General features: G+C 40.0%; 1 protein-coding gene and 1 non-coding gene across 4 annotated transcripts in view; both read left to right on the plus strand.

Annotated features, from left to right (window-relative positions):
* The window catches only part of SVEP1 (sushi, von Willebrand factor type A, EGF and pentraxin domain containing 1), a 179,725-nt gene extending 155,758 nt beyond the window's left edge, over positions 1-23,967 (plus strand). For all 3 annotated transcript variants that reach the window (XM_044265156.1, XM_044265157.1, XM_044265158.1), the window contains 8 exons: positions 2,282-2,345; positions 4,684-4,857; positions 6,248-6,424; positions 10,521-10,691; positions 12,182-12,277; positions 14,053-14,148; positions 18,734-18,827; positions 23,580-23,967. In XM_044265156.1, the coding sequence (XP_044121091.1) occupies positions 2,282-2,345; positions 4,684-4,857; positions 6,248-6,424; positions 10,521-10,691; positions 12,182-12,277; positions 14,053-14,148; positions 18,734-18,827; positions 23,580-23,601 (894 nt within the window). In that variant the 3' untranslated portion in view covers positions 23,602-23,967. The remainder of the gene's footprint in view (positions 1-2,281; positions 2,346-4,683; positions 4,858-6,247; positions 6,425-10,520; positions 10,692-12,181; positions 12,278-14,052; positions 14,149-18,733; positions 18,828-23,579) is intronic.
* LOC122917874 lies at positions 19,038-19,144 on the plus strand. Its single transcript, XR_006386501.1, has one exon. It is a non-coding gene; the product is annotated as a U6 spliceosomal RNA (small nuclear RNA).
* Positions 23,968-27,905: the final 3,938 nt, after the last annotated feature.

Below are 27,905 nucleotides of genomic sequence, written 5' to 3' on the forward strand. Positions count from 1 at the left end.
GCAATAACTTTAATGGACTAAACCCATCAAATCTGTCATGAACAATAGTAGACTCATAAAGACACAAGAAAATTAGTTGGTAACTATTAGAGGACGCTCATGACCAAATTCATGATTTTGAAAACAGACAATGAAAGGGGAAGAATTGTCTTTTCCATGCTAACTGAATGATAAGAAAACCAATAGTAAATGAACGGAAGTTTCATTTATAGAAGTATTTCAGTCAATAAGTGATAGAACTTAAATCTCAGAGTTTGCAACTCTTATGGTCTAGTGGATTTAGGCCATCATCATTGTGGCTACTGGTGTTAGAAAAAAAATAGAGGCAACCAGAGATTATGTGCCTCTGGGTGGAAGAACACATTATATGAAAAAGTCTTGTCAAAAAGAAGAAAAAGTGGTAAGAGATACCATAATGAGGCAATCAGCAAAATTCTGTCTGTAGAAATAGTTACAGAACAAGTGACCCAGTTTTCCAGCTTCTGAAACAAATAAGTTGACAGGGTAAGAGGTGAAGAAATAGAAGGAACCTATATTTTAAAAAGGTACATAAACCATGTAGACCTTATTTTGGTCTGGATTCAAGTGAACCATAAAGCAATAAATTATAAAGTTTATGCAACAGTTGGAAATTGACCACTAATCAGATTGTTATTAATATTAAAGAACTGTTACTTATAAGCTATGATAGTGTTATTGGTTGTTGTGGTTATAGTTTTAAGAGCCCTCATCTTTTAGAGATTTGTACTGAAATAATTACGGGTAAATGATTTGATGTCTGGGATTTGCTTCAAAATAATGTGCCTTCTTAGGAAGGAGATAGGGCTTAGATGAAACAAGTTTGGCCTCAAATTAATCCTATGAGGTGGGTTGTGGCTATTTGGGAGTTTGTTACTTTTATTTCTCTTTTTATATTTTGCTTGAGTTCTTCTCCATGCTTTAAATTCCTTATCTACTATAAAATAATAAATAAAGTAAAATCTTATAATACATGTTTAAAAGGATTAGTGTCTAAGTAATGCATTAAGGGGCTTGATTCTAAATCAATATATGCACAAAGATTTTGTTACCTATTTCTTCATTACTCAGAGCCCTTTGGATATCAAATTATCCAAATTTGGACATCAAATTATCTTGAATTTGATATCAAATTATCTTGAAGCTGTGTTCTACATTAGTAAGATCTGAGAAAGAGCTATTGCCTCTCTTTTGGTTTTACCTAATTTTGAGGAAGTATATAACAAGCCATTAAAGCCAGCTCCCTGACTATTTAAGAACACTGATGATTATAGTAAGAGATAAACAACAATGAAGGAAGAAACAAAGACTCATAAAAATTATATCCAGAAGTCAAAGAGAATTAATCTTAGCTCATATATGCCTATAATAACTATAGGGAACCAACAGCCTATAGAGCCATCAAGGGCTATGAGATATTGAGAATGTACAAAAATATATTCAGAATAATGATTATAAATAATTTTTCAAGTAAATTCTATTTATTTAACTTTATTTCAGAAGGCATGGAAGTAATGTTTAAGAAGATTTTTATTCCAAGTATTTAAAATTTTAGATGCTTGGGCCCTTAATAGGTTAAGTTTATCTTTAATGGATAAGTTACATTGTCAAAAAATTCAGTCCTCATACCAGTAAGATACCTTGACTTGTTTCACATGCAAGGGTATAAAAAAACCAATTCCCATTCTTTGCTGTACCTCTCAGGTATTGAAAACTAAATTCAATTCAAAATATTTTTAAAATTTACTCAACAAGTAGACCTCCTTGACATTTCAGACACATTTCTCATCAATCTTTGCTATTGGTTATAATCAGTTGTCACTTGAATAGAAAGTGAAACAAATTAATTACACTGGTCAGCCCAGGTATGAATTTTGAAGTAAACTGGTGAAAGCATTTTTGAAAGTCTAAGCCTTGTGGCGCCTGGGTGATTCTGTGGGTTAAAGCCTTTGCCTTCGGCTTGGGTCATGATCCCAGGGTCCTGGGATCGAGCCCCGCATTGGGCTCTCTGCTCAGCAGGGAGCCTGCTTCCTCCTCTCTCTCTCTCTGCCTGCCTCTCTGCCTACTTGTGATCTCTATCTTTAAAAAAAAAAGTCTAAGCCTCATCCTTAAACCATATTTACTTAATGAAATCATTTAGCATTCCAGTGCTGGGAGATTCTGGCTTATAGCTATGATTACTTTGCATTCCCTTATTATCTTTCCATCATTAAGGTATAATCCTGGAAATAATCTTTTTTTTTTTTTCCTCATTGATTTACAGGGGAACAAGGAACGCGTTTGTCAGAAGAACAGAATGTGGAGTGGAGAGGTAGCAAGGTGTAAAAGTAAGTCACGTGACATTTAGCAGTCCCAAAGACAATACTGATGCCTCATAGTAACAGTGTGGCCACATTTCCTTTATAAATCAGTGTTTCAATTTAAAAAAAAATTTTTTTAATCATCTCTACAAACTGTGTGAGACTCTTAGATAGGATTTCACTCAAGGTCACCAAACAACAACAAGGTCAACAAACACTTAATGACTGAAGTGGCATAGAGCACAAGATTACTGACTCCGGAGTGGCAAACACTTTGTTAGAAATTAGTTAACTATTGAATTTATTTGCATTCTTTTTGTGGGTTCCCCCCCCACAAATAATTATAAATTAGAAGGCTTAGCCCTTCTGCTTTTTGGTGATGGTACTAGACAGTACTGACAGTCTTTTAAAGTGATGTTGCATCTGCCAAGTAAATGAATAGTTGTGGAATTTTGTATTAACTCATTTAATGAGAAAACCCAAATTTATTTAGCAAGACATGAGTTAATTCATATGAGTTTATTCCCAGCACATGGTTCATATGATTCCTCTGCCAGAGAAAATGTATAGTCGACCCCATAAAAACCCAGGTTTGAACTGGGCATGTCCACTTACGTGTGGTTTGTTTCAATAAATACAGTATGGTACTAGAAATTTATTTTCTCTTTCTTATGATTTAGAGACTTACAGACTTTGTAGACTTACAGACTTTTTTTTGACAGAGATCACAAGTAGGCAGAGAGGTAGGCAGAGAGAGAGAGGAGGAAGCAGGCTCCCTGCTGAGCAGAGAGCATGATGCAGGGCTCCATCCCTGGACCCTGGGATCATTACCTGAACCAAAGGCAGTGGCTTTAACCCACTGAGCCACCCAGACGCCCCTATTCTCTCTTTTTTTTTTTTTTTTTAAGATTTACTTATTTGAAAGAGAAAGAGAGAGAAAACAGGTGCATGAGGAGGAGGCACAGAGGGAGAAGGAGAGAGAATCTCCAGCAGGTACCTCACTGAGCACAGAGCCCAGTGCAGGACACGATCTCAGGACCCTTAGATCACAACCTGACTGAAACCAAGGGCTGGATACTCAACCAACTCACCACCCAAGCCCCCCTATACAAATCCTATTCTTTTATCTGTGGGGTTTTTTCATTTTCTTTCTAAATTGTCAAAAATCAAATATAGTAGTATCTGTATCAACCTGTTTTCAGGGAAGTCTGTTCACTGATAGATACAGAGGTCAGTGTAGGTAATAATTTAGTAAATAATATAGGAATCTTTCAAATCAGGTTGCTCAGTATGAGCACTTTTTCCCCTCAGAAATATTTGTAATTTTTATAAGGCTCAGGAAAATGTATAATAAAATATATTAAAATATCAAGTTTTATCCCTGAGTGGTGGCATTAAAACTATTATTTTCTTTTTGCTTATTTGTGTTTTCTAATTTTCTACAAAGAACTTGTGCCATGTGTTTAATAATTTAGAAAGAAAAAGAAAAAAATCCCACAGCGCAGAATAGGATTTGCATTTTAACAATATCCCTAAATGATTTTTTTTTTTAGATTTTATTTATTTATGCGAGAGAAAGAGCAAGAGAGAGTTGGGTGAAGGTCAGAGGGAGAAGCAGACCCCCCACTGAGCAGGGAGCCCAATGTGGGACACAATCCTGGGATTCCAGGATCATGACTAGAGCTAAAGGTAGATGCCCAACCAGCTGAGCCAACCAGGCGCCCTCCCTCCATGATTTCCATGCACATCAGTCTAGGAACATTGCCTTGGACTGATGGCTTTTAGCCTTTGGCACACTGGAGCATCCTACGGAGCTTTGAAAAATCCCTTGCCCAGATAAATCAGTTAAGTCAGAATCTCTGGGGTGGGAAGCCACATCTATATATTTTTAAAGCTCCCAGGTAATTCCAAGATCCATGGTCCCGGTGTACGGAGTCCTTACCAGGCTGGCTGAAGCCGGGAGGAGTCAGTTAGCATCAAATCCACTGGCTCTCAAACCCTGAGTGAGCACTGGAAATCATATGGGGAGCTTCTAATACCAGAAGTTAGGCCACAACACAGAGATTCCGATTCATTTGGTCAGAGAGAATTTGCTCATTTATACCCCCAGCATTATTAACTACAAAAAGTGACAATATATATAAAGATAAATAGAGTCAACAGGAAAATACCAATCTTTAATTGCCCACATGCCTAAAGGAAAACTTATACATGCTGGGATTTTTCAAGCGTATCCTTGTGTCTCACACAAGGATTGAAGATAGGCTTCAATATTTTCTGTGATGCACTGAGTAGCAATTGCAGCAGAGGAAGGAAAGACAATTGGAAGAAGCATTTAATACGAAGCTTTGGTTTTTCTTTCTAGAGACCAGTTGTGAAGCTCCACTTGAGTTTCTGAATGGGGAAGCTGAAGTTGAAAACACCACAACTGGCCCACGGGTACTGTATTCCTGCAACAGAGGGTACAGCCTTGAAGGGGCACCTGAGGCATACTGCACGGAACATGGAGCTTGGAGCCACCCACTTCCTGTTTGCAAACGTGTGTGTTGACTCTAGAGGTTTTGTCAGCTTCCGTTTTGTGATTAGTTTCCCAAATGTCTAAACACAGAGAAAACTCCACTGAGTGAGACTGGCCCAGAGAAAGCAATCTGTGCATCTCCAAACCAAATACTATGGGGTATTTTTTAAAGATTTTATTTATTTATTTGAGAGAGAGTGAGACAGAGAGAGAGCATGAGCAGGTGGAGGAGCAGAGGAAGAGGGAAAAGCAAACTCCTCACTGAGCAGGGAACCAGACCAACCCAGGATCCGGAGATCACAATCTGAGCCAAAGGCAGATGCTGAATCGACTTAACCTTAACCTATGGGATATTTTTAAAAATCTATTCATATTATCTGAAATATCCTGTCTGAGAATCAGCTTTCATTAGATTCCTTGGATGATTACAAGCAGTCCAAGGCACTAATAAAAAAAAATGCAGCTTAATGAAAAAATTTTGACCCAGATGTATAAGGAATTTGTTTAAGGATGTAAAAAGGGTGAAGCAAGAATATATTAAGGTGCAATTTTAATACAATAAAATATGTATAAATATAGTGAATGAAGATAATTATAAACATTAGAATAAAAACAATATTCACATGCAAAAATCTAATTTGACAGAGTGCTGGTTATGTTTAAAGTATTAAAATGCACAAAATGAGTCTTTAGGATTCAGCTGATCCCTGCTTCACTCATACAGACTTCTTTGAAAATTAAAAAAAAAAAAAAAAGAAAACTGCTGAGATATGTTATGTGTGCCACACACTTGCACTAAGAAATCCCGGTGCTATAATTATTTTTTGGTTTTGCTTCAGATGTACAGAATGAACCCATTTTTATGAATAAGCCTTGCAGACTCTACAATTTAAGCTATACTATCCTGTTTAAGTAGTGTGAGTCTGAAGTTTAATTCAGCTCACTTAGAAAAGTCTGATGCTTCTCTGGGGCATCCTTCTGAAGGATGTTCAGTAAAAGAAAGTAAAGTGACAAAGAGAAGCATTTAATCTGCGTTCTTAATATTCTCTACATTCCAAAACCAAGGCAGTGTTTAATGCACTCACTGATTCCTAGCACACCTCTTCTTTCCCCAGTGTTGGGCCATAATTTCAAACAACTATTTAATTTGCCATCTTAGAATTTTAGGACAAGGTGTTAGTGGTGGACTAACTTGAGGTTTTCAGATCTGATCTGATCCTATCCTTAAAAATAATTTCATGCAGTTGCAAAACACATTTTTTTTAATGTTTGAAGTTCTGTATTTTTAAGCCTCATATGATCCTCACTGAGAACCCAACTCTAAAGGGTTCATCATACTCTGCTTTAAAGAATAAATTAAGAGAAGGAGAATATCAGTAAGCATTTTTGTTGTTGTTGTTCTGTTTAACAGCAAATCCATGCCCTGTTCCTTTTGTGATTCCTGAGAATGCTGTGCTTTCTGAAAAGGAGTTTTATGTTGATCAGAACGTGTCCATCAAGTGTAGGGAAGGCTTCCTGCTCCAAGGCCAAGGCATCATTACCTGTAACCCTGATGAGACGTGGACACTGACAAGCGCCAAATGTGAAAGTAAGTGAATGGACAGGTGGATTCCAGTTCCTTTGATTAGTGCGGAACGTTTTCTCATCCTTGTGAGATATTTTCCATCAAGTAACTTAAATGTAGATACTGAGTTCTCTGTCATATGGTTATCAGCTTCTGTGTTGACAATTTTTAAAATTTAAAAAAAGGAATAGATCTTTATGGGGCACCTGGCTGGCTCAGTCAGTTAAGAGACAGCCTTCGGCTCAGGTCACGATCCCAGGGATCGAGTCCCGCATCGGGCTCTCTGCTCAGTAGAGAGCCTGCTTCTCCCACTCCCTCTCCCTCTGCCTGCTGCTCTGCCTACTTGTACTCTCTATCTCTCTGTCAAATAAAGAAATAAAATATTTTTTAAAATAATAAATAAATAAACTTTTTAAAAAGATCTTTGAATTCCAAACATAAAAAGAAAACTTTCCAGAAGTAGGCTAAAACCTACTTGGCCAGGATTCACTGAACAGATTTTCAAAATGTGTTCTTCTAGGAACGAGCAAAATGTTAAATCTCAAATATATTTTTCTTCCAGGGCACCTGGCTGGCTCAGTCAGTAGAGCATGCAGCTCTTGATCTCGGAGTCACGATCTCGAGCCCCAGGGTGAATGTAGAGATTACTTTAAAAAAACAAAATACATATTCTTCCCATATTCCAACAGTACCCAAACTGTCCTTTAACAGGCTATGAATGCTTTGCCATACAAAAATGATTCCACAGTGGTTCTCAAGCTTGAACTACCTGGAAGACTTGTTTAAAAGAGGTTCCTGGGCTCCTCCTTTGAATGTCTGGTTCCGTAGGCTGGGATGAGGCCTGAGAATTTGTATTTCAAAGAAGTTTCTAGGTGTTGCTGCAGATGCCGGTCCTGCAACCACAGTTTGAGAACCCCTGGGCTAGCACCATTTTGATAGAGAACCCAGAATCTGGCAGCATCACTTGCTGCCTTGTGGTAACTTAAAACATCTGCCCCGCCCAACATCCCGCCCTCCAGCTCCCTTGTCGTCCAAGCTACTCCCTCTGCAGCAGTTAACAAACGTTATCGAGTCTAGCCAGATGCAGGACACAGGGCCGCGTAGTCTGAGAAGATATCATGCCTGCGATGACCATCTTCAGAACTCTTGCCCTTCAGTTAAGAAGAAAAGTGTGTGTGAAGGCCACGGGGATGGTGGAGTCGGAGAAGACCTGGGTTTGAATTCTGTCCTCAGAGCTTTCTAAGTCAAAACTTATGCCTGTGCCCTAACTTCTCTGAAACTTTGGTCGCTCGTATGTTAATAACACCTGTCTTGCAGGTTTGTTTTGAAGAATCAGTGAATCGGTGTATTTCTTCCAGCCGTGTCTCCTGACAGGAGGAGATACACCAACAGCCCAAGTGTCTGAATTGCCAACCAGCAGCCTATCACAGCCTTAGAATTTCGGTTTTTACTCCAGCAAATATATACTATATGTTTAGCCTTATAAAATCGACCCCAAGCGAAATGGGAAGAACTGCGTGTGTATAAACGTTGACCAGCGGCCTGAACTGAGACAGGCCAAGGGCCCTGATCCTGAGACATACCACGCAGAGCCGGGGACACCGAGCGAGGAGGGACATGCGCTGTGGGCGTGTTTCATTCTTCCTCCGTGTTCTTGAGAGGCTCGGGGGTTGCCTGGGAGAGGAGACAGTTTCTACCCTTGTTGGCTCTCCTCAACCCCTCTTTTGCATTTTTTATTACACAGAAAGCCTCTGGCTTAGAAGACAGTCTCTTCGCTGAGGGACATGAGCAACAACTTACCTCTTTTCCTCTCATCCTAATATTTATTTTTACAAATCAGTGATTAAAATTTTTCATGTTTGGGAATCACCTGGAAAGGGTGGGTAAGATCCAGACTCGCAAACTAGAAACTCCTGAAAGTTTCATTTTCAGCAAAAATCCAAGGTGATTCCCATATAGGTCGTCTGAGATCTGTGCTTTGGTCACTTCAGGAAACCAGCCATCAGCTTGCCGCGACCTTTCTACCGGCTGCTCCCCCAGCCTGGGAACTCTTTCCCTCTGATCCACTCCAGCGCTATGGCCCAGTCCAAATGCCACCTTCACTGTGATTTGTACCCTGATAATCCTGAGTATATTCAGTCACATTCACCTTGACTTTCCTGTAGGAGAGTATCCAGCTCTTTTTAAGTTGTCCATCATTCTGCTCCTTGTCTGAACAAAGGAACAGCATTTTCTTCATTGGTTTCTTTCCAATTCTGAGTCACAGAAGGCATTGGTACATCTTTTACAGCTGACTCACTGAATTAACATTTGTAACCACCTTGAAGGAAAAGAACATTTAGAAAAATCATACACATCGGTCATACCTTTGACAAGTTCTTCATAGTATTATGACCACCAAGTGACCTTTTCGACTTCACGGAGAGTCACCCAAAAGTTAGACTTACACGAACAGGATGCTGACCGGAATCCCAGCTCCAATCCAGGCCTTGTCTGCTGAGCCACCCCAGATTCACTCTAGTCATCCCAAGGCTTCTCGAGGCAAAATTAGTTATAAAGCTTTTCTTTTTCTTTTCTTTTTTTTAAATTAATTTATTTATTTTCAGCATAGCAGTATTCATTATTTTTGCACCACACCCAGTGCTCCATGCAATCCGTGCCCTCTATAATACCCACCACCTGGTTCCCCCAACCTCCCACACCCCCGCTACTTCAAACCCCTCAGATTGTTTTTCAGAGTCCATAGTCTCTCGTGATTCACCTCCCCTTCCAATTTACCCCAACTCCCTTCTCCTCTCTAACTCCCCTTGTCCTCCATGCTTTTTGTTATGCTCCACAAATAAGTGAAACCAAACTTGACTCTCTCTGCTTCACTTATTTCACTCAGCATAATCTCTTCCAGTCCTGTCCATGTTGCTACAAAAGTTGGCTATTCATCCTTTCTGATGGAGGCATAATATGCCTCCATCAGAAAGCTTTTTGTTTAAATATACAGTACATGTCACTTCTAAAAGAGGATTGTCATTCAATCTCTCATATTTTGAAAGCAGAGAGTCATTGGGTTACAGTCTTGAAAAAAAGGAAACTGATGTGAAGCCTTAAAACCTTGAATGTCATAAACCTCATCAAAGTGTGTAAACTGAGTCTGGACAGGCTAAAGAAATACTCATTTACTCACTTTTCAAACATGTCTTGAGAACCCACTGCCTACGGGATGCTATCTTCGGCACCAACACCATGGTCTTTTTTTTTTTTTTTAAGATTTTATTTATTTATTTGACAGACAGAGATCACAAGTAGGCAGAGAGACAGGCAGAGAGAGAGGAGGAAGCAGGCTCCCTGCTGAGCAGAGAGCCCAATGCAGGGCTCCATCCCAGGACCCTGGGATCATGACCTGAGTTGAAGGCAGAGGCTTAACTGAGCCACCCAGGTGCCCCACCAGTACCATTGTCTTGATGGAATAGGCACTACTGCAGTTCATGAACTTTACTCTAAACAGATTTCAAATAACCCTCATGCTTCTCCTCTTCTGATTTGATCAGCATCCTGCATGAACCTTATCTTGGATGCTATCTCCTTGGAAATCCACAAAAACTCATTGTTGGACTCCTCGAGACTTCTTGCTTGATAAAAACAAAACAAAAAACAACAACATAATCTCCATAGTGTATATGGACCACATCTTCCTTATCCATTCATCCGTTGAAGGCCATCTTGGTTCTTTCCATAGTTTGGTGACTGTGGCCATTGCTGCTATAAACATTGGGGTACAGAGGGCACGGCTTGCATGGAGCACTTGGTGTGGTGAAAAAATAATGAATAATGTTTTTCTAAAAATAAATAAATTGAAAAAACAACAACAACAACAAAACAGCTCAGGTTCAGCCTTTGAATCAAAAGACAAAACCTTTGATCCTGCACATCTCATTGTTTCTAGACAGCAGCAAATTATACTTTTAGTTCCTAGTATCTCTTAGTTACTATACAGGTGAAAAGGCAACTTTCTATATTTCATCTTTGCTCTTTAAATTAATCCAGTCTTGGAGAAGAGACTGTGTTCTCTTCCGACCACTAGCTGGGTCAGTAGCACACGCTTCATCGTGGTTCTGTTTTCCCGTAGAAATATCCTGTGGTCTGCCAACTCACGTCGAAAACGCGATCACTCGAGGCGTACATTACCAGTATGGGGACGTGATCACCTACTCGTGTTACAGTGGATACATGCTGGAGGGTTCCCTAAGGAGTGTTTGCCTGGAGAACGGAACCTGGACGTCACCTCCTGTTTGCAGAGGTAAGGGAATCTAAATGGCTATAAGCGCTAGGGAAATGCGAATAAAGTCTGATAAGGCCAACAGCTATATGCATGAACTATTACTTCTCCTTGGCTTTAAATTTTCTCTTGACATCTATGTCATTTTCCTTAACTTTATGGGTTTGAGTTTCGAAAGCTTTCATATAGAACTCTGGCCGAGCACACGGCCCCTTCCTGAGTCGATCGTGGGTCTCAGTCCAAGTGTTCTTCCAGAGTATTCTCCAGCTGCTAGGGGAGCTCTGTCATGCGTGAGCCCTGAGGGCACTTCTTGGACAGTCAGGTCGTTTGAGCAGATTCCACTCCCATCCTGGGCAGACCCCTAGCCCCGCCAGAGATGGGGTAGCCTGCCCCATGGCGAGAGTAAGACACAAGATGTACTGGGCAGCCCCAGGGTCTCCTGGGCCATGCTGGGGACTGGTGACAAGCTGGTGACAAGTGCTCCATGCTCACACCAGCACTGCTGTCCCTTCACTTGCTGGATTGAATTTGACAACCCAAGGATGAATTTTGTGTGTGCAGCCCATAAAATCTTCTTGGGAGAATGAGGGAACAAGGCTCTGTGCTTAAAATTCTGCAAAATTGGAAGAGGTACATAACAAGGCATCCCAATAGGTCCTAAAATTTACATCTTTCTAATAGAACAGGATTCTTTCTTACAAACCATAATGATTGGTCCAGTCTACAAATACTAACTGAAAGTCAAGAGCTATACTCGTGAACAAGAGCTGAAAGAAAAATCGAACAGTTGAGTGCATTGTCCACGTGGCCACATGGGCCCTGGTGAGATTTGGACTGGGGGTGAAAGGGCCAGAGTATTTAATGACCCATCAGGGCTGGGAGAATTGAGGAAATCAATGAATGAATGGCATGAGCCTCAAAAGAAGCAAGGGTGATTGCAGGAGAAGGGAGATGAATTGTCTAAAAGCAACAGTGAGAAACGAGATCACTAACACATGGGATGTAAGAGAATGAGAGGGCTGCGGAGGAAGTGCCACCTTCCTAGAGCAGCCCACTTCAGATCAGAAGTCAGATGAGAGCTGTGTCTGCTGGCTGGCTTGCTTGTTCCTCCATGTGCCTATCTTAAGACACTCAGTGACAGTAGCAGCACCAAAGAGCTCTTGACCATTAAGGGCACCTTTGGAAGGGCATTCTCAGATCTTCCGGAAGAGGCTTTTCCCCTGGTCCAGACCAAAAGAGATGACCTTCTGTCTAAACCACCTGTCCCTTCTGCTCTGAGTCCTCACATTACTAAAACTTTGAAAGCCACATTCTCAGAACTATCCAAGCTTATTTATGCCCCTTTCTGAGAGCCCTCACATCTGTCCATGACTAAATCTTGAGGTTCGGTTTTCTTTTCCATAAATCTTGACTCTAGGAAATGTTATGAAATGTAAGTAAGGAATCCTATTTTCCAACAAATAGCCTTCCATAATTCCCTGGGTTTATGATCCATCCTGCTTCTTTTCTAGCTGTCTGTCGATTCCCTTGTCAGAATGGAGGGATCTGCCAACGTCCCAATGCTTGCTCCTGCCCAGATGGCTGGATGGGGCGCCTCTGTGAAGAACGTGAGTCTGTCCTCAAACCTTCCATGTTACGTCCTTAAATCTTACTTTGAGTCCTGATAATTTGCCTGGAAGCTGCCAACTCAGGGGAGTTACTAGGAACTGGCTTTACAGTTAGAAGGAACTCATTTGCTTAAATCCTGCAGCAGGCCGGGCAAGAGGGCCTAGGGTCAATCTGAATATGTCTATTATTTGCAAAAGATCTAGACTATAAGTGACCTTGAAAATACAGTGATCCGCAATCCATCCAGAGCCATCTCCACATGCTTTCTGTCACAAATTCCCAGGAATCCTCTGGAGAAGGACCTTATAATAGAGGGTTTCTTGGCTTCTGTCTTCCCTATCTCAAGTCCATTTATAGGCTATGCCTCTCATTGCTGTAGTTGGGATAAATTGACGGCATTGCATAATGCACCACTTTTATGTAGTATTTGCAGCCCACCATTCACTCTTTTAGGGGTGCTTCTTCCCAACTAAGAAAATAGGGGAAGTTGGCCCCCCAGTATCTAGACAATGCTTAGTAAATTGATGGAATTTTGATTCTTATGAAAATATGTTTGAATTTGAAAATTCAGGAGAATGGAAATAAGTGGTTTTAAACTGTTTTTCAATGTCTAATCTATACATTGTTTCGGTATCTTAAAATATATATATATATATAAGGATAAAATGATTTCATATTGCATTGGGAGTGGTGTCTGCAAATCACATTAAGAGTCATTTGGGTGATGGCCATTGGTCTATATCAGTTTTTTTGAAGGCCAGACATGGTATAAGAAATTCTAAAGCTGTTTTAAGTGTAATTCTTGCAACTAATCTGGAAAGGAAAATACACAATGGAAATAAATTTGGCTGCTAACAACTCACCAAAGCAAGTATTCTCACAGTGATTAAGAAAGAAGAGAAATTGTGTTTTTCCTCCCTCCTTCCCATTTAGGGCTTCCAAACTTGACCTTCTGTATAATGCTACGAGTCCAAAGACCAGGGAAACATTTCCCCTGGGGGTCTAGCCGAGCTTGCTGAGCATGTGGCCACGCTCCTTCATTAGACCAGGGCTTCCCGAGCTTTAATGTGTGTACAGACCACCTGTGAGACGTTAAATGCAGATTCTGATTCAGTAGTTCTGGTTTGGGACCTGAGATTCCGCATTTCCAGCCAACTCGTACGTCATGCCGGTGCATGAATTGTTTTTCGAGCAGCAAGCCATGAGACTATCCCTCTCCTTTTAAACAGATTGTTCCTCTTTAAAGAGCTCAGTATTTTCTAGGAAGAATGATTGGAGGGTGTAAAGGAGGCCTGATTCAGTCCTCTGATCCTAGGAAATAAAGGGTGAGTTGTCCCATCACTGCTGATGTGTTGCCAAAACCGACCTACAGGATAGCCCCTTGGACCCCATTCATACCTTTAATTCAAGCAGTGAGAGAGCCTCGAGACAGCCAAACCCTCTTGAGCACTTCACATAATTTGAAAAGGAAATTTGAAATAGTAATAAGTGGAGAACATTCTGCTTATTCTGTGAAGAGAAAGCAAAGCACTTAGTATACATCGATTACGGTATATCCTCTCTGAAAGTACATTTGGCACTAGAGTCATTTCGTGAGGCTAAAGGTCCACCCTTACTTTCCTGATTATGTTTACTGATTACTAAATAGAACACATCCAGGGAGACATATCTGGTTGGTCATTCAAGGTTTTCCTCCTCCTGGAAAATGTTTTTTGAACATTTGAACATGTCTGAATGTGTATTTTGATTAAACTTGTTTTGGTCTCCTTTCCAGCAATATGCATTCTACCCTGTTTGAACGGTGGGCGCTGTGTGGCCCCTTATCAGTGTGACTGCCCACCTGGCTGGACGGGGACCCGCTGTCATACAGGTAGGCCTTCTCTCGCAGTTTGTTTTCTTGTTGACTTGACTCCATGAGGCCCTAGAGGACAGTGGTGAGCGTGACTCAGAATCAGAGGTGGCAGGGAAACGAAACGATGCCAGAGTCACTCAGGCATCCCTCAAGATGGTCTCTTGGATGACGGTCTCAATGCTGAGCTCTGTGACTGCGTCAGAGGCACCTGTCAGGGTCGAGAACCAAAGACGGGAATCTCAGTCAGCTCAGTTGTCATCCGTCTTCATGTCATCTGCTCTACTTTGCAGAATGTCGAGAAAACATGGGGAGGTTCAGAAGAATATTTATTTTAATCTCTATGAAACTAAGTTACTAACTTCATGGTAACTTTTCAGTAAGAACAAGGCTCTGAATCATCACCATTTAAGTTAAATCAAAGAGATGATTCCTTCATAGACAGCAGTAACAAATTGTTGGTTAACTGGGGACAGACACGTCCCCTTAACCACCCTTACCTATCTCAAATATGACCTCTACTCCTCTGCACTTGGAGGTCTCAACTGTTGGGTTACCTATCTGTCCTTGCCCCCACTAGATGACATGCTGCTTGGGGACGGGGTGTCCCTTTGTGGTCATTACATGCCAGTACCTAAAATAGCGCCTGCGTACGATAGGTTTCTCATGTGGAAGAAACAAATCAGTCTAAAATGACAGTTTTGGACCTTCTTAAAGTCTGATATTTTTAGGTAACTATTAAAAGAAGACAGCTCGCTGTATTTATTTGGTATTTATTCTAGCACTCCACTAATATTGTAGACAATATTATACCATCTCTCTGATGGGGTCAGACATCACGTAGAATAGGCGTGTTGGCACCAGAGCTTGTCATAAGCTCTAGGGCCAGGGACCCATATAATTTAGCTTTCAAACTAGGACATTTCTGAGAGCGAAAGGGACACAATTGACAAGTGAACTAAGGAAATGGGAGTACCACCTACTGTCACAGGCAAGATCAGATGTGTCGTCCCCGTACCCCCAAAACAGCCGTCCGTGAATGTAGAAAAGGAAAAATCTACTGGAGGTTAAATGCAAAGCCCTTTTTCGAAACTTTAAAGGCAATTAATAGAGTGTTTGTTTGTAACAGACCCACTTGGAGGTTTTATCTACATTTCCCAATTAGAAGTCACTTGCAAACACTTCTGGCCATGGCCCAGCCATCTTACTTTGTGGGTGGTGGCCCTGCTCTTCCAGGGGGAGGCACCCTTAGTTATCCCGCTCTGTCCTCTGAGATTCCCAGTATCAGCACCTTTCTGTTTCTCTCTGCACAGTACCTCCCCCATCCTAGTCTGTCCCCACCGTCCCAGTTAGTAAAAGATCTTTCCTTGGAATCACCATCAGATCTTCCTGTCTCTCCATTTCCAAGCTAAACATCATGACATACTCCTTTGAGTACTTTTTTGCCCTATTTCAGAACCTAAAATGGCTCCCTGTTGTGTCCACCACATCCAGCCCAAATTTTCAAGCACAAATCTTCTGACTTCCAAGGCTCTTCTTAGACGAGCTGCCACACACCTGGTAAAACTCAGCATTCATCCAGCCAAGCACACGCTGTCCCCTGCAGTGATGGCTTTCTCATTCCCCCATGACTCAGCACCATCGCATGGTTTCCCTCTTTCCCCTACCTCTTCAAACCTTACCCAACCTCACAAGCCCTGCCCAAGTTTCCTCTTGTCTCCAAACTTGCTTTATACCACAATAATCTATTTTCTAACATCCCATTTCTATAGCTATGACACAGTTAGGTACAACCATGCAGTTTAAAGCTCCGTTGATCGATTTGTATTTCTTCTAGCTCCTTGGCTCCCTAACTGGCGTTAGCGCCCCAATAATGCTGAGCCACTGCTCCTTTCCTGAGCAGCTGCCTCAGCACACATCCCACTCACACGTCCTATATACTAAGCATACCACTGCGTATGACACGGGAGCTCCTGCTCTCCAGAATTTAATCTAGAAAAGCAGAATGGCCTATAAGCAGATAACTAGAGGCTAGCCAAATTCTCTGAAAGGGGTCATGACAACAGTGAGGGTAGGTACATTAGCCAAGTGGAGACATTCCAAAGTCTTTGTAAGCATAGAATCAGAAGAGCAAGAGTAGCCACCAGAGGAAGATCATTCTACTCAAGGGCATGGAAGCATAACACAGGCGTGTTCTGCATAGGAGAACTGAAGCCATAAAGCGAACGTAGAGGTGTGACTGGAAATGAAGCCATCAGGATGGGCAGAGCCAGAGAAGGACACGCACTGTGTGCCAAGTTCAAGGTGCTGGATTATGTCCTGTGAGCAACAGAAGCCACGGAAGGATTTTAAGCAGGAAAATCACGTGTTGAGATTTTCTTTTAGAAAAGTGATTGTGGCGGCAGTATGGAAAATGGCAGAAAGCAAGACTTAAAATTGGGAGTCCACTTAGAAAGTTAACAAAACAGAATTGAAGTCTGGAAAAATGTTAACTGAGAAGGGGGGGGTGGGTTGAGAGAAGTTGGGGAGGTGACTTGCTACTTGGCTATAGATTTATTAAGGGAGTCAAAGTCTGAGGTGAATCAAGACTAATACATGTTTTGGGCCCCTGAGGGGAAGGTGCTGCCATTTACTGAGATAGAGAACCCAAGAGGAGTATATTTGAAGGTACGGATGAGGAGTTAAGTTTGTACGTGCTGAGTTTGAGGACCCTGTGAAACACACAAGGGAGAGGTCTGATAGGCAGTCAAATGATGGTTTGGGTTCCAGAAGATACATCTAGATTGAAGATAGCAATATATAAGTCATCACTGGGAAACATTCATGGAGAAAAACATAAGATCATACAGAAGTCACATTGCATGAAAAGGTAGCCCAAAATGGAACATTGGGGGCATGCCTGTTATAGGGAAGAGGAGGTGTTAAGCTATTAGGCAAGGAAGTGAAATGAATTTGTTAGTACAGTCGGAAACCACTAAATCATCGTGCTTCTGAAAAGGAGTGAGGCACATGGATGACTCAGTTGAGCGTCAGACTCTTGATTTCAGCTCAGGTCATGATGTCAGGATTGTACGATTGAGCCCCACATCAGGCTCTGCACTCAACATGGAGTGTGCTTGAGAGTCTCTCTCCCTTGCCCTCGGCCCCTCTCCTGACTCATGCATCCTCTCTCTCTAAAATGAGTAAATAAATCTTTTTTGAAAAGGAGCAATTTTTTTATTAGTGAGCAGAATCTGTAGAGAGTTGGTTTTTAATGATTGGGTTTTATTTTTGCTATTTTTAATCCTGGGCTTTGTTTCATAATTCCCTCTTTATTGTGTGGCAGATACATGCATTCTGTTGGCCCACTCCTTACCTCCCCATGGGAGCTCCCCATGGGAGCTCATTACCTCCCCATGGGAGCTCCGCAAGGGTGAGGACAGGGCTGGGTTTTTTTCCCCGCCCAGTGTTTGTTTGTCAGGATGAGTGAACTGTTAAAGAGATGACATTTACTTCTGTCTCACCCAAGAGGAGACCTACTTTTCCATGTGATAATGAGGCAGAAACATTTCTGATTTCCAGCCTTCTTTCAACAGAAATTTTATTTTCTTCCTCAAGGAAGTTCTTCTTTTTCTTTGCTATGTTAAACTTGTGGGTGTTAGGTCTTCATCGGCTTTTAGCATCCGCAAGTTTTTTAACAGGTGGGTACATGCAGTTGAGGAGTGTGGTTGTGACCCCGTGCATTTGTGGGAAAGATGCCGAGATAATAAACCTTTGGGTGTTCACTTGCGGCTTTATCTGTGGCTAACTTTTAATTCTATCCCAGGTTCTGTCATTCCAGTTAAAGATGGTAAAAGCCATGAAGTGTGTTTTCTAGCAAATACAAAGAACTTCTGAATCATCTATTTTTGTTTGTTTTGCTTTTTGTTATTTTAGATCATCTATATGTCTGATTGATTATCTTAAGAGTTGGTATCTGGGGACGCCTGGGTGGCTCAGTCGGTTAAGCGGCTGCCTTTGGCTCGGGTCATGATCCCAGCATCCTGGGATTGAGTCCCACATCAGGCTCTTTGCTCGGCAGGGAGCCTGCTTCTCCCTCTGCCTCTGCTTGTGCACTCTCTCTCTCTCTCTCTCTGACAAATAAATAAATGAAATCTTTAAAAAATAAATAAATAAAACCTTTAAAAAAAAAAAGAGTTGGTGTCTGAGATAATGACTCAATCAGTCATAGAATTCACTGCTAGTTCTCGAAAGTGAGATAGTGTAATCGAGCATCTGAAATATTTGCAGTTTAAAACCATATGTGTCAAATTGGTCACATAAAGAATAAATGAAAAAAATCAGTGGATTTAATGTTATCAGCAAAGGTTTCAATACACAGGTGTAGGACTTAGCCTGGACCTTAAATAAGAAATGGACTAGCGTGGAGGGGAAAAAGGGAAAGGGTTGTGTCCGGTAACAACACGCAGTCAAACAAAGTGGCAGAAATGTGTAATGCAGATGGCCGATGGGGAGCGGCATGGCTAGAGCAGAAAGCACAGTGAGATCTTATTCTGTGTACGTTTGCAGAACATCTTCCAACTTGCTAAGTATTTAATTAAATAAATGCATGAACTTTTCATCCCAGCTGTTTGCCATTCTCCCTGCTTAAATGGTGGAAAATGCGTAAGACCAAACCGGTGTCATTGTCTCTCAGCTTGGACAGGACATGACTGCTCCAGGTAAGATAATTAAAAATGACTATTTATCTATAACACAAAGAGGTCAAAACTCAAGGGACGTTTGTCCCAAGAGCCAGAAGGTAACTCTGGTTTAAGTATAATCCTTTTACATCCAAAAATGTCCATCTTCAGATACTCTCTAAATGTGAACCAGAGCCAACAGAAAGAAGTATTAGTTAAGAAAACAATATCTCAAAAATAAATAATCTTTTGCTCACTTTGGCAGTATGTAAACTAAAATTTAAACAATGCAGAGAAGGTTAGCATGGCTCCTTTAAAAGGATGACATGCAAATTCATGAAACATTCCATATTTTTTGACAAAGAAAGGCTTAATTAAATAAATGAACTGCCCTCTTGAACAGAAGATTGCATCATTCATATGTAAGGATGTAAAATAAATAATAAACTCAATACATTGTATTGCTGTTCACTTGCATTCCTGATTACAGTAGAAAATGGTAAGAAAATTGATAAGAAATGTTTGTTTTTAAAGTCAAAAATCTTGTTTCATATTTCTAGGTATGTATGTGCAGTATTTAATTGACTAAAAAAATTTATGTAAAAATATGTCAGTTTTCTCATTTCTAACTAGATAAATATCATAGTTGAGAAAAGATTATCACAAAAATAACTCTAAGGTAAAATGATTAAATATAATTTAAACTATTTTTTACTGAAGTATATTTGACATCCAGTATATTAGTTTCAGGTATACAGCATAATGATTATATATATATATATATATATATATATATATATATATATATAGCAAAATGATTGTCACAATAGATCTAATTAGTCTCCATCACCACACATTTACAAAATGTTTTTCTCCTGATAAGAACTTATAAGATTTACTCTCTTAGCAGCTTTCAAATATGCAGTGCAGTGTTGTTAACTGTAGTCACCATGCTATACGTGACATCCCTGTGACTTCGTTATGTTATAACTGGAACTTTGCACCTTTTGACTCCTTTGTCACATTTCGCCCACCCCCCACTCCCTGCCTCTGGCAACCACCAGTCTGTTCTCTGTACCTATGAGGGGGTTTTTTTGGTTGGCTGGTTATTTTGAGTGAGACCATACGGTACTTGTCTTTCTCTGTCCAACTTATTTCCCTTAGCATAATACCCTCGGGGGCCATCCACGTTGGTGTAAATGGCAAGATTACAAGATTACATTTTTAAATGGCTGAATAATATTTCTGTGTGTGTGTGTGTGTGTGTGTGTGTGTGTGTCACATTTTCCTGATCTGTTCATCCACCAGTGGACTCTTAGGTTGTTTTCACATCTTGGCTATTGTAAATAATGTTGCAGTGAACATGGTGGTACAGATATCTTTTCAAGTTAGTATTTTCATTTTCTTCAGAGAAATACACAGACGTAGAAGAACTCCTGGGTTGTATGGCAGTTCTATTTTTAATTTTTTGTTTTTTGAGGAACCTCTGTACTGTTTTGCATAGCGGCGGTACCGATTTCCATTCCCACCAACAGTGCATTAATGTTTTCTTTTCTCCACATTCTTGCCAAAATTTGTTATTTCTTATCTTTTTGATAATAGCCATCCCAACAGGTGTGAGGTGATACCTCATTGTGGTTTTGATTTGTATCCCCCTGATGCCTGAGGATGTTCAGCATCTTCTCATGTGTCTCTTGGCCACCTGGATGTCATCTTTGGAAGAATGTTTATTCAAATCCTCTGCCTGTTTTTTTTTAATCTAATTGTTTGGGTTGTTTTTTGGTTTTGGTTTTGGGTTTTGTTTGTTTTTGTTTGTTTTTGCTATTGGGTTGTATAAACCCTTTCTGTATTTTAGATAGTAATCCCCTATCAGATCTATGATCCCATTCAGTAGGCTGCCTTTTCATCTTGTTGTTGGTTTCCTTTGCTGTGCAGAAGCTTTTAGTTTGATCTAGACCCACTCGTTGATTTTTGCTTTTGTTGCCTTTGCTTTTGCTTTCAAATCCAAAAAATTCATCACCAAGACCAATGTTAAGGAGCTTGCCACCTATGTTTTCTTCTAGGAGTTTTATGGTTTCAACTCTTATATTTAAGTCTTTAATCCATTTTGGGTTAATTTTTATGTATGATTAATAAAATGGGGGACACCTGGGTGGCTCAGTCGGTTAAGTGTCTGCTTTCGTCTGCTCAGGTCATGTTCCCAGGGTCCTGGGATTGAGCCCCACATCAGGCTCCCTACTCAGTGGGGAGCCTGCTTCTCCCTCTCACTCTGCCTGCCGCTCCCCCTGCTTGTGCTCTCTCTGTCTGTCAAATAAATAAATAAAATCCTAAAAAAAAAAAAAGTGGTCCAGTTTCATCCTTTTTCATGTGGCTGTCCAGTTTTCCCAACACCAAAAGATTATCCTTTCCTCAGTGTATATTCTTGGCTCCTTTGTCATAAATTAATTGACCATCTATGCATGGTTTTTTCCTGAGCTCTTTATTCTGTTTCATTGATCTATGTGTCTGTTTTTATGCCAACACCATACTTTTTTGATTACCATAGCTTTTGATATAATTTGAAATCAGAAAACATGACACCTCTAGCTTTTTTCTTCTCTCTCAAGATTTAAGCTTTTTTAAATTTCAGGAATTGTCAGACACACTGCACCATGCAGTGGATAAAGTATTTTCAATACTATAGCACTGTCTTCACAAACATTGAAATGGTGGAATTTTACCAGCTCTATTTTAAGACTTCAGTATATGTTATTGTATTACATCACTTAGAATTGTATTATGTCTATTTATTTCCATCTTATAGTAATCACTAAAAACAAATGGATATTTTCATATTCACCTTAAAAAGCAGGAAATTCAGTTAACTGAAAACAACTTTAATTTTTCCATTTCCTTTTATTTCATCATGATTAGAAACTTGCAAAGGCAAAAATTTAAGTACAAATTTCATTTAAAAAAAATCAGTCTTGGTGCCAAGTGCCTTGAAGATGAATTTCTTCACATCATCCCATGTAAATGCCATCTTTGCAGAGAGAAAACATAAATTAAACCCCAAAGAGCGAATTTGGATTATATATATAGAAGCTTCCAAGATAAAAATAATAGTTTTATGGGAGAGAAGAGTTGAAAGAATTTAAGAAAATGAAAATCAAACTGGAGTGGATTTCTGGGGAAAAAAGAAAAGAGAGAGAGAGAAAAAAAAGATTAAAGGAATGAGAATGGAAAGGACTCAAAAAGGAACAGGAAATATAATATCCTTGTAATTTTAGACTTTCTATTTCAACTCCTTCATCTTAGAGATAAGAAAAGGATACCTGGAGTTGTTTGTGTGATTCCCTAATATCAAAATACTCCCATAAGAGATCTTTCTCAACTAGGGGAAGAATAATTATTAGCTTTTGTGAAAATATATTAATAAAGAAAAAATCTAGATATTCTTGTGCAAAAGTTTAATAAAGGAATCTGAATGTATATATTCAGCAATCAGCAAAATAAACTACAAGGCATATCCCACATTTAAGGAAAGGTCATCTTCAACCCAGATGATTGGGCCAGCTCCTGCCTCCTTGTACTGTGATGGATTATTCTAGGAGAAACTACCAGTTAGGATGCTCTTACCACAACTCTAACTAGCTTAATTAAAGAAAGGAATATGTTGTCACAATAGAAGGACCTTCATAGAACCCAAAGACATGAGGCAGCTAAGCATTAGTAGACCAGACTGAGGACTGGAAAGCCACGTACAGCCTCTCTACCTCTGGTCTCCCCTCCTCTCTCCAGTGCCTACTCCATCCTCTGTAGTGTGGTTTTCTCTGTTGTTCAGTTCAAGTGGAAGGACAGAATTGCTTAGAGCTTCCACAATTTACACGTCATGCCACATCAGCCACAGAAATATATGCTGACCCAGTTTAAAAATCCACGAGAAGAACTGACTACTCAGATCCAGTCATGGGCCCACCATGAATCAGTGAACCATAGTCCTAAGTTGAGTTATGTTGTACTAATGGGAAGAGCCATTTTGTCAAAATCTTCACTTTACTCTTGGGTAAAGGGGAGAGGAGGCTGACAGTTCCCAGAAGAAAGAAACATGTGGTAGGATTCCCGAAATGGGAAGAGGAGAAAGCTTTTCTGAGAAATCAAAACAGTAAATGTTTCCAAACACTTTTTTTTTAAAAATTCCTTCTCTCCAGCAAGATTGAGTGCCTTGAAGATTGTCTCCCTCGTACTTACTCCAGGCACACACACACAAAAATGCTCAGTAAAGCTTGTTCACAGATGGAGCCATTTCCAGGCATCAGTGATAGCAGCCCAAGAAACGCCCTGTGGTATCCATTAAATTCCTCAACCTATAACCTTCTCTGCTGATGACTAAGACAGACCTGCTATTATTCCCAGTTAGTTCTGTCCTTAAGAAAGAGAGTGTATTTCCCCTGATATCTATGGGCATCTTCAGGAAATCGATCCTAAATAAATGGCATAAGTAAAAACCCTAAAGTGTCAATGCTGTAAGGAACCTTCAGGTTCACGAAGACCAAACTCGTTTTACAGATAAGAGGGTAACCAGATAGGAGACTGGCAACAGAGCCAGGATCAAAACTCAGCTTCTGCTGATTACCAGATCTTTTCCTAAGATTGGCCCGTGTTCTCTCAAGGGATGACCCCTAGCCATACAAACGATGTCACGGAGGATGCCGGGGGCGTCTGAGACTTTCAGTCCCGTTTACATTGGCCCCTAAACTTTTACCTCTTTGCTTCGGTTCTTCTGTTGAATCTCTTTGTTTTTTGTTCCAGGAAAAGGAGGCCTGGGTTTTAACCACTGCACAACCAACCAGCTCTCTTAAAAGCAGGATCATCTCTTCCTGGTAGTCCTGGGCATCCTGGAACTTATGCAAAGAAATTCCAACACGGTGCTGGGTCTTGTTTGGTTTTGTAAACTTGTTATTTGGGGTTTACCTTTGTAGTTTGTCTTCTATTTTGTTATTCTTTGTGACATACTTTCTTACATGTTTCCATTTTTAAATATGCTCGTATTTTCGATATAAAGGTATATTAAATAGATGCTGCTCCACTCACAAAATGTACATACTCTGCTGTCTGCTGGGGAAGTTCCTGCTACACGTTTTTCTTCGGTGACTTAAAATGATTTTTCAATTAAAATCTATTTTGCTATTAAATAATATTTGGTTGGGTAGTGCCATTTTGTGAGATGTCCCAGAAATGATGGAGAGGATAACGATCTTTCATCCCTGCTGGCCCAATACAGGATCACGTGCAGTGTATCGAGAAATCACAGTACGGAACACCCCTCGTTCTAGCTCCATCTTCTTCACAGTATGCAGAATCAAAAAGGTTTCCTTTTATTGAATCAGCAGGTAGTTGTTGGACCTTACCACCTGCCACACAGAATGCTGAAGCCGGAACTGAGGAATAGCCTGGCTGATTCCTTCCCCAGCATTTGGAAAGCTATAGGCAATCAGCTTAGTGGATAGAGGGGGAAAGTATGGTCATGGCTCAGAAAGCAAAGTGGTTCCCTTCGTTCTCACAGCTGGAATAAGAAATGCAAGAACTGGAAGACGAACAGAGAGCCCACTCCTAGGTCATAATCCCACAGCTCACTGCTTTGGGAGATAGGAAAAAGCAGGACAGAGAAGGGGAAAGGAAAAGGCAAATGGGCGAAGTTCCCCCAAACTGTGCTCCTGGTCTCACTTGCAATAAAGAATTGATGCTGTCCAAAGCAGGCCTCAGCTCCCCCTCAATCCCCATTCACTCAATCACTGTACTTCTGCCAGGATTACGACTTCCCCAGACTTCTGGAAAATAAAGCCAAACACTAGATTTTGTTTAAAACAAGAGAATCACAGTCAGCTCACCTTCGTCCTGGGAGAAATGCTCCCAAATCCGCCATGGGGTACATTGTAACACTATGAAGAAATGCAGGAACAATGAAGAAGATCTCGATTGTCCTAGTGGTTCTCTTCCCTTCCCTGCACTCTTCAGCTGTTGACTTCTTTCTCCTGACGTTCACCCTCTTGACCCATTTTACGAGCTTATGGGTATACCTTTTATTTAGCTTATTGATGTCCTGTCAACTTCCAAACTATGTTGATCTTCATCATTTATAATCCTTAAACTATAAAATAAAAGTCAAGTAATAAAAAGAAAGATGGTACCAGAAAATAGAAGCTAAGGAAAGCTGCATTTGAAAACAAAACTCGGCTCTGAAAGTGTACCTGCTAAGTGGTATTTATATTGGGTTACTTTGAGTAGGTGAAAAGATCTTTATTTCATAGTAAGTTATTTGTGTTATGTAGGCAGTACAGTGAAGTAAAGCATCATGCAAAAGAGGTTTGCAAATGATATGTCATATCGAGAAATATGAGTCACAGAATAGAAACTCAAAAGTAGCTGAAGAACGTAATTTTAAAAATCTTCAGTACTGCATATATTCACAGTGAATTCTTAAATTTCTAAAAAGGAAGTAAGGATTTTTCCAGCATACTAAAGCATAATCTGTTTCAAACCAACAATAACCAGTTCTATAGTGAAGTATTAAATGTTTCCCTTTAAAATCAGAAAGGAAGCAAAAAAGCTATCCCCATTGATCTTGAACGTTATTCTGTGAGTTCCAGCCAAAGCAGTAATATATAAATTTATCAGATAAAGGTATAAGGATGAGACAAGTAAGAGTCACACTTTTTATTTTGGTAGAAGGAATGGTGATATAACTTATAAAATGAAAAGCCAAAGGCATGAAAAGTCATTAAAAATACCGAGTCCCATAAACTAGTTACAGATAAACATACAAAAAGAGCTTTCCTAAATATCATTTAAAAATAGAAAATATAGTAAAAAAAGAAAAGATCCTATTCACAATATTAGTGTATACATACATATATGTGTGTATATATTATATAAATAAGAAATGTATGTGACCTCAAGGAAAAATACTATAAAATCATACCTATAAACATTTAAAATGCTTGAATAATGTGAAGCATGTCGTCTCCTCAGTGAGAGAATAACATGTTTTAAAGATTTCGATTTTTCCCAAATAAAATTATAGGCATAATTTAATTCTAATCATACCTGCCATACTGGATTTTTTTTGAAGCATGACCAAATTATTTATTTTAATGTTTATTGGGGGAAAAAGTGGAAAATTAAAATATTTTAAAGAAAAATAATGAAAAGGCCCACTTTACTAAAAATCAAAACAATAAAAAGCTGTGCTAGAGAACCTGGGTGGCTCAGTGGGTTAAGCCTCTGCCTTCTGCTCAGGTCATGATCTCAGGGTCCTGGGATCGAGTCCCACATTGGGCTCTCTGCTCAGCGGGGAGCCTGATTTCCCCTCTCTCCCTGCCTGCCTCTCTGCCTACTTGTGATCTGTCAAATAAATAAAATCTTTTTTAAAAAAAAGCTGCACTAATTAAAATAGTGCAAGATGAAGAATCATGAAAGCATCTGTGTGATAGTCTATACACATAAATTCAAATATTCTACTTAAAAACTTTTAAGTAACCACTGGCATTTTTGTTATAAAGTATTAGGAAGTGAGAGGAGTATTGAGTGACTGGCATTAGAAAATTGGTAAAAACGTGAAAATCTCTTAATTTCTGTTCTCACCACAAAACAAAAGTAAATTTATGATGGATTTGGGAGTGAAATACCAATATTAAAACCATAAAAAATGGCTTTTATAACTAATTTTTCATAGCAATTTAAAGATTTTTAAAAACCGGGACGCCTGGGTGGCGCAGTTGGTTAAACGACTGCCTTCGGCTCAGGGCGTGATCCTGGAGTCCCGGGATCGAGTCCCACATCAGGCTCCCAGCTCCATGGGGAGTCTGCTTCGCTCTCTGACCTTCTCCTCGCTCATTCTCTCTCTCACTGTCTCTCTCAAATAAATAAAATAAAATCTTAAAAAAAAAAAAAATTTAAAGATTTTAAAAAACCTAAACCTACAAGTCACAGAAAACTCATGGTAGGCATGATGGGTAGATTTGATAGCATAAGTAAATGGAAAGTTCTGGTGTCGTTTTAGAAATCGTCACCAAAATGTAAAGACACATTCTTATGGCAGACCAAGAATAGTGCCTTTATTATAATGTCTTATTATATAAACTGAAAAAATACATGGAACTCAAGAGCATAGACAACTCACCAAAGAAATGCAGTAAATTCATTGCATGTGAGAAAATGTTGGACCTTACCAATGCTGCGTGCATATTCAACAATAGTGAGAAACCATTTGTTTATCAGCTTAGCAGTGATTTTTTTTTAAGATTTTATTTATTCATTTGACAGAGATCACAAGTAGGCAGAGAGGCAGGCAGAGAGAAAGGAAGGGAAGCAGGCTCCCTGCTGAGCAGAGAGCCCAATGCAGGGCTTGATCCCAGGACCCTGAGATCAGGACCTGAGCTGAAAACAGAGGCTTTAACCCACTGAGCCACCCAGGCACCCTGAGATTAGCAGTGATTTTTTAAAGACTTTATTTGTCAGAGAGAAAGAGAGCACAGTCAGACAGAGTGGCAGGTAGAGGCAGAGGGAGAAGCAGGCTCCCTGCCGAGCAAGAGCCAGATGTGGGACTCGATTCCAGGGCGCTGGGATCATGACCTGAGTCGAAGGCAGTGGCTTAACCCACTGAGTCACCCAGGCGTCCCAGCAGTGATTTATTTTTAACATTAATAGACAATGTGGGCAAATGTAGGATGACATATAGGGAGTTTTATACATTGTCAGTGAGAATGGAAATCTGTAAAATAATTATAGAAAGCATTTAGACAGTACGTATCTTTAAAAGTGTTTTTATACACTGAGCTAATATAAAGGAAATTTTAGGCATGATAAATTTCATCATAGCATCATTATTAATTGGTAAAAAAATGGACATGAATGAAAATCCCAATGATAAGGAACTCTAAACTCTGCTACCTTAGCACATTTTGAATCATGTATTACACAGCCTGCGAAGATAACACCGTGATGGGGGGGGGGATGCATGGGGTGTAAGGTTAAATTAGGGAAAGGCAGGATATAAAAATTTCCATACACATATGGTTAAAATCTACAAAAATAATGCATAATGAAGATGAGAAGGAAAAATGCCAAGGCCACAGA

This window comes from Neovison vison, chromosome 9 (assembly GCF_020171115.1).
Source record: "Neovison vison isolate M4711 chromosome 9, ASM_NN_V1, whole genome shotgun sequence".
NCBI classification, from domain to species: domain Eukaryota; kingdom Metazoa; phylum Chordata; class Mammalia; order Carnivora; family Mustelidae; genus Neogale; species Neogale vison.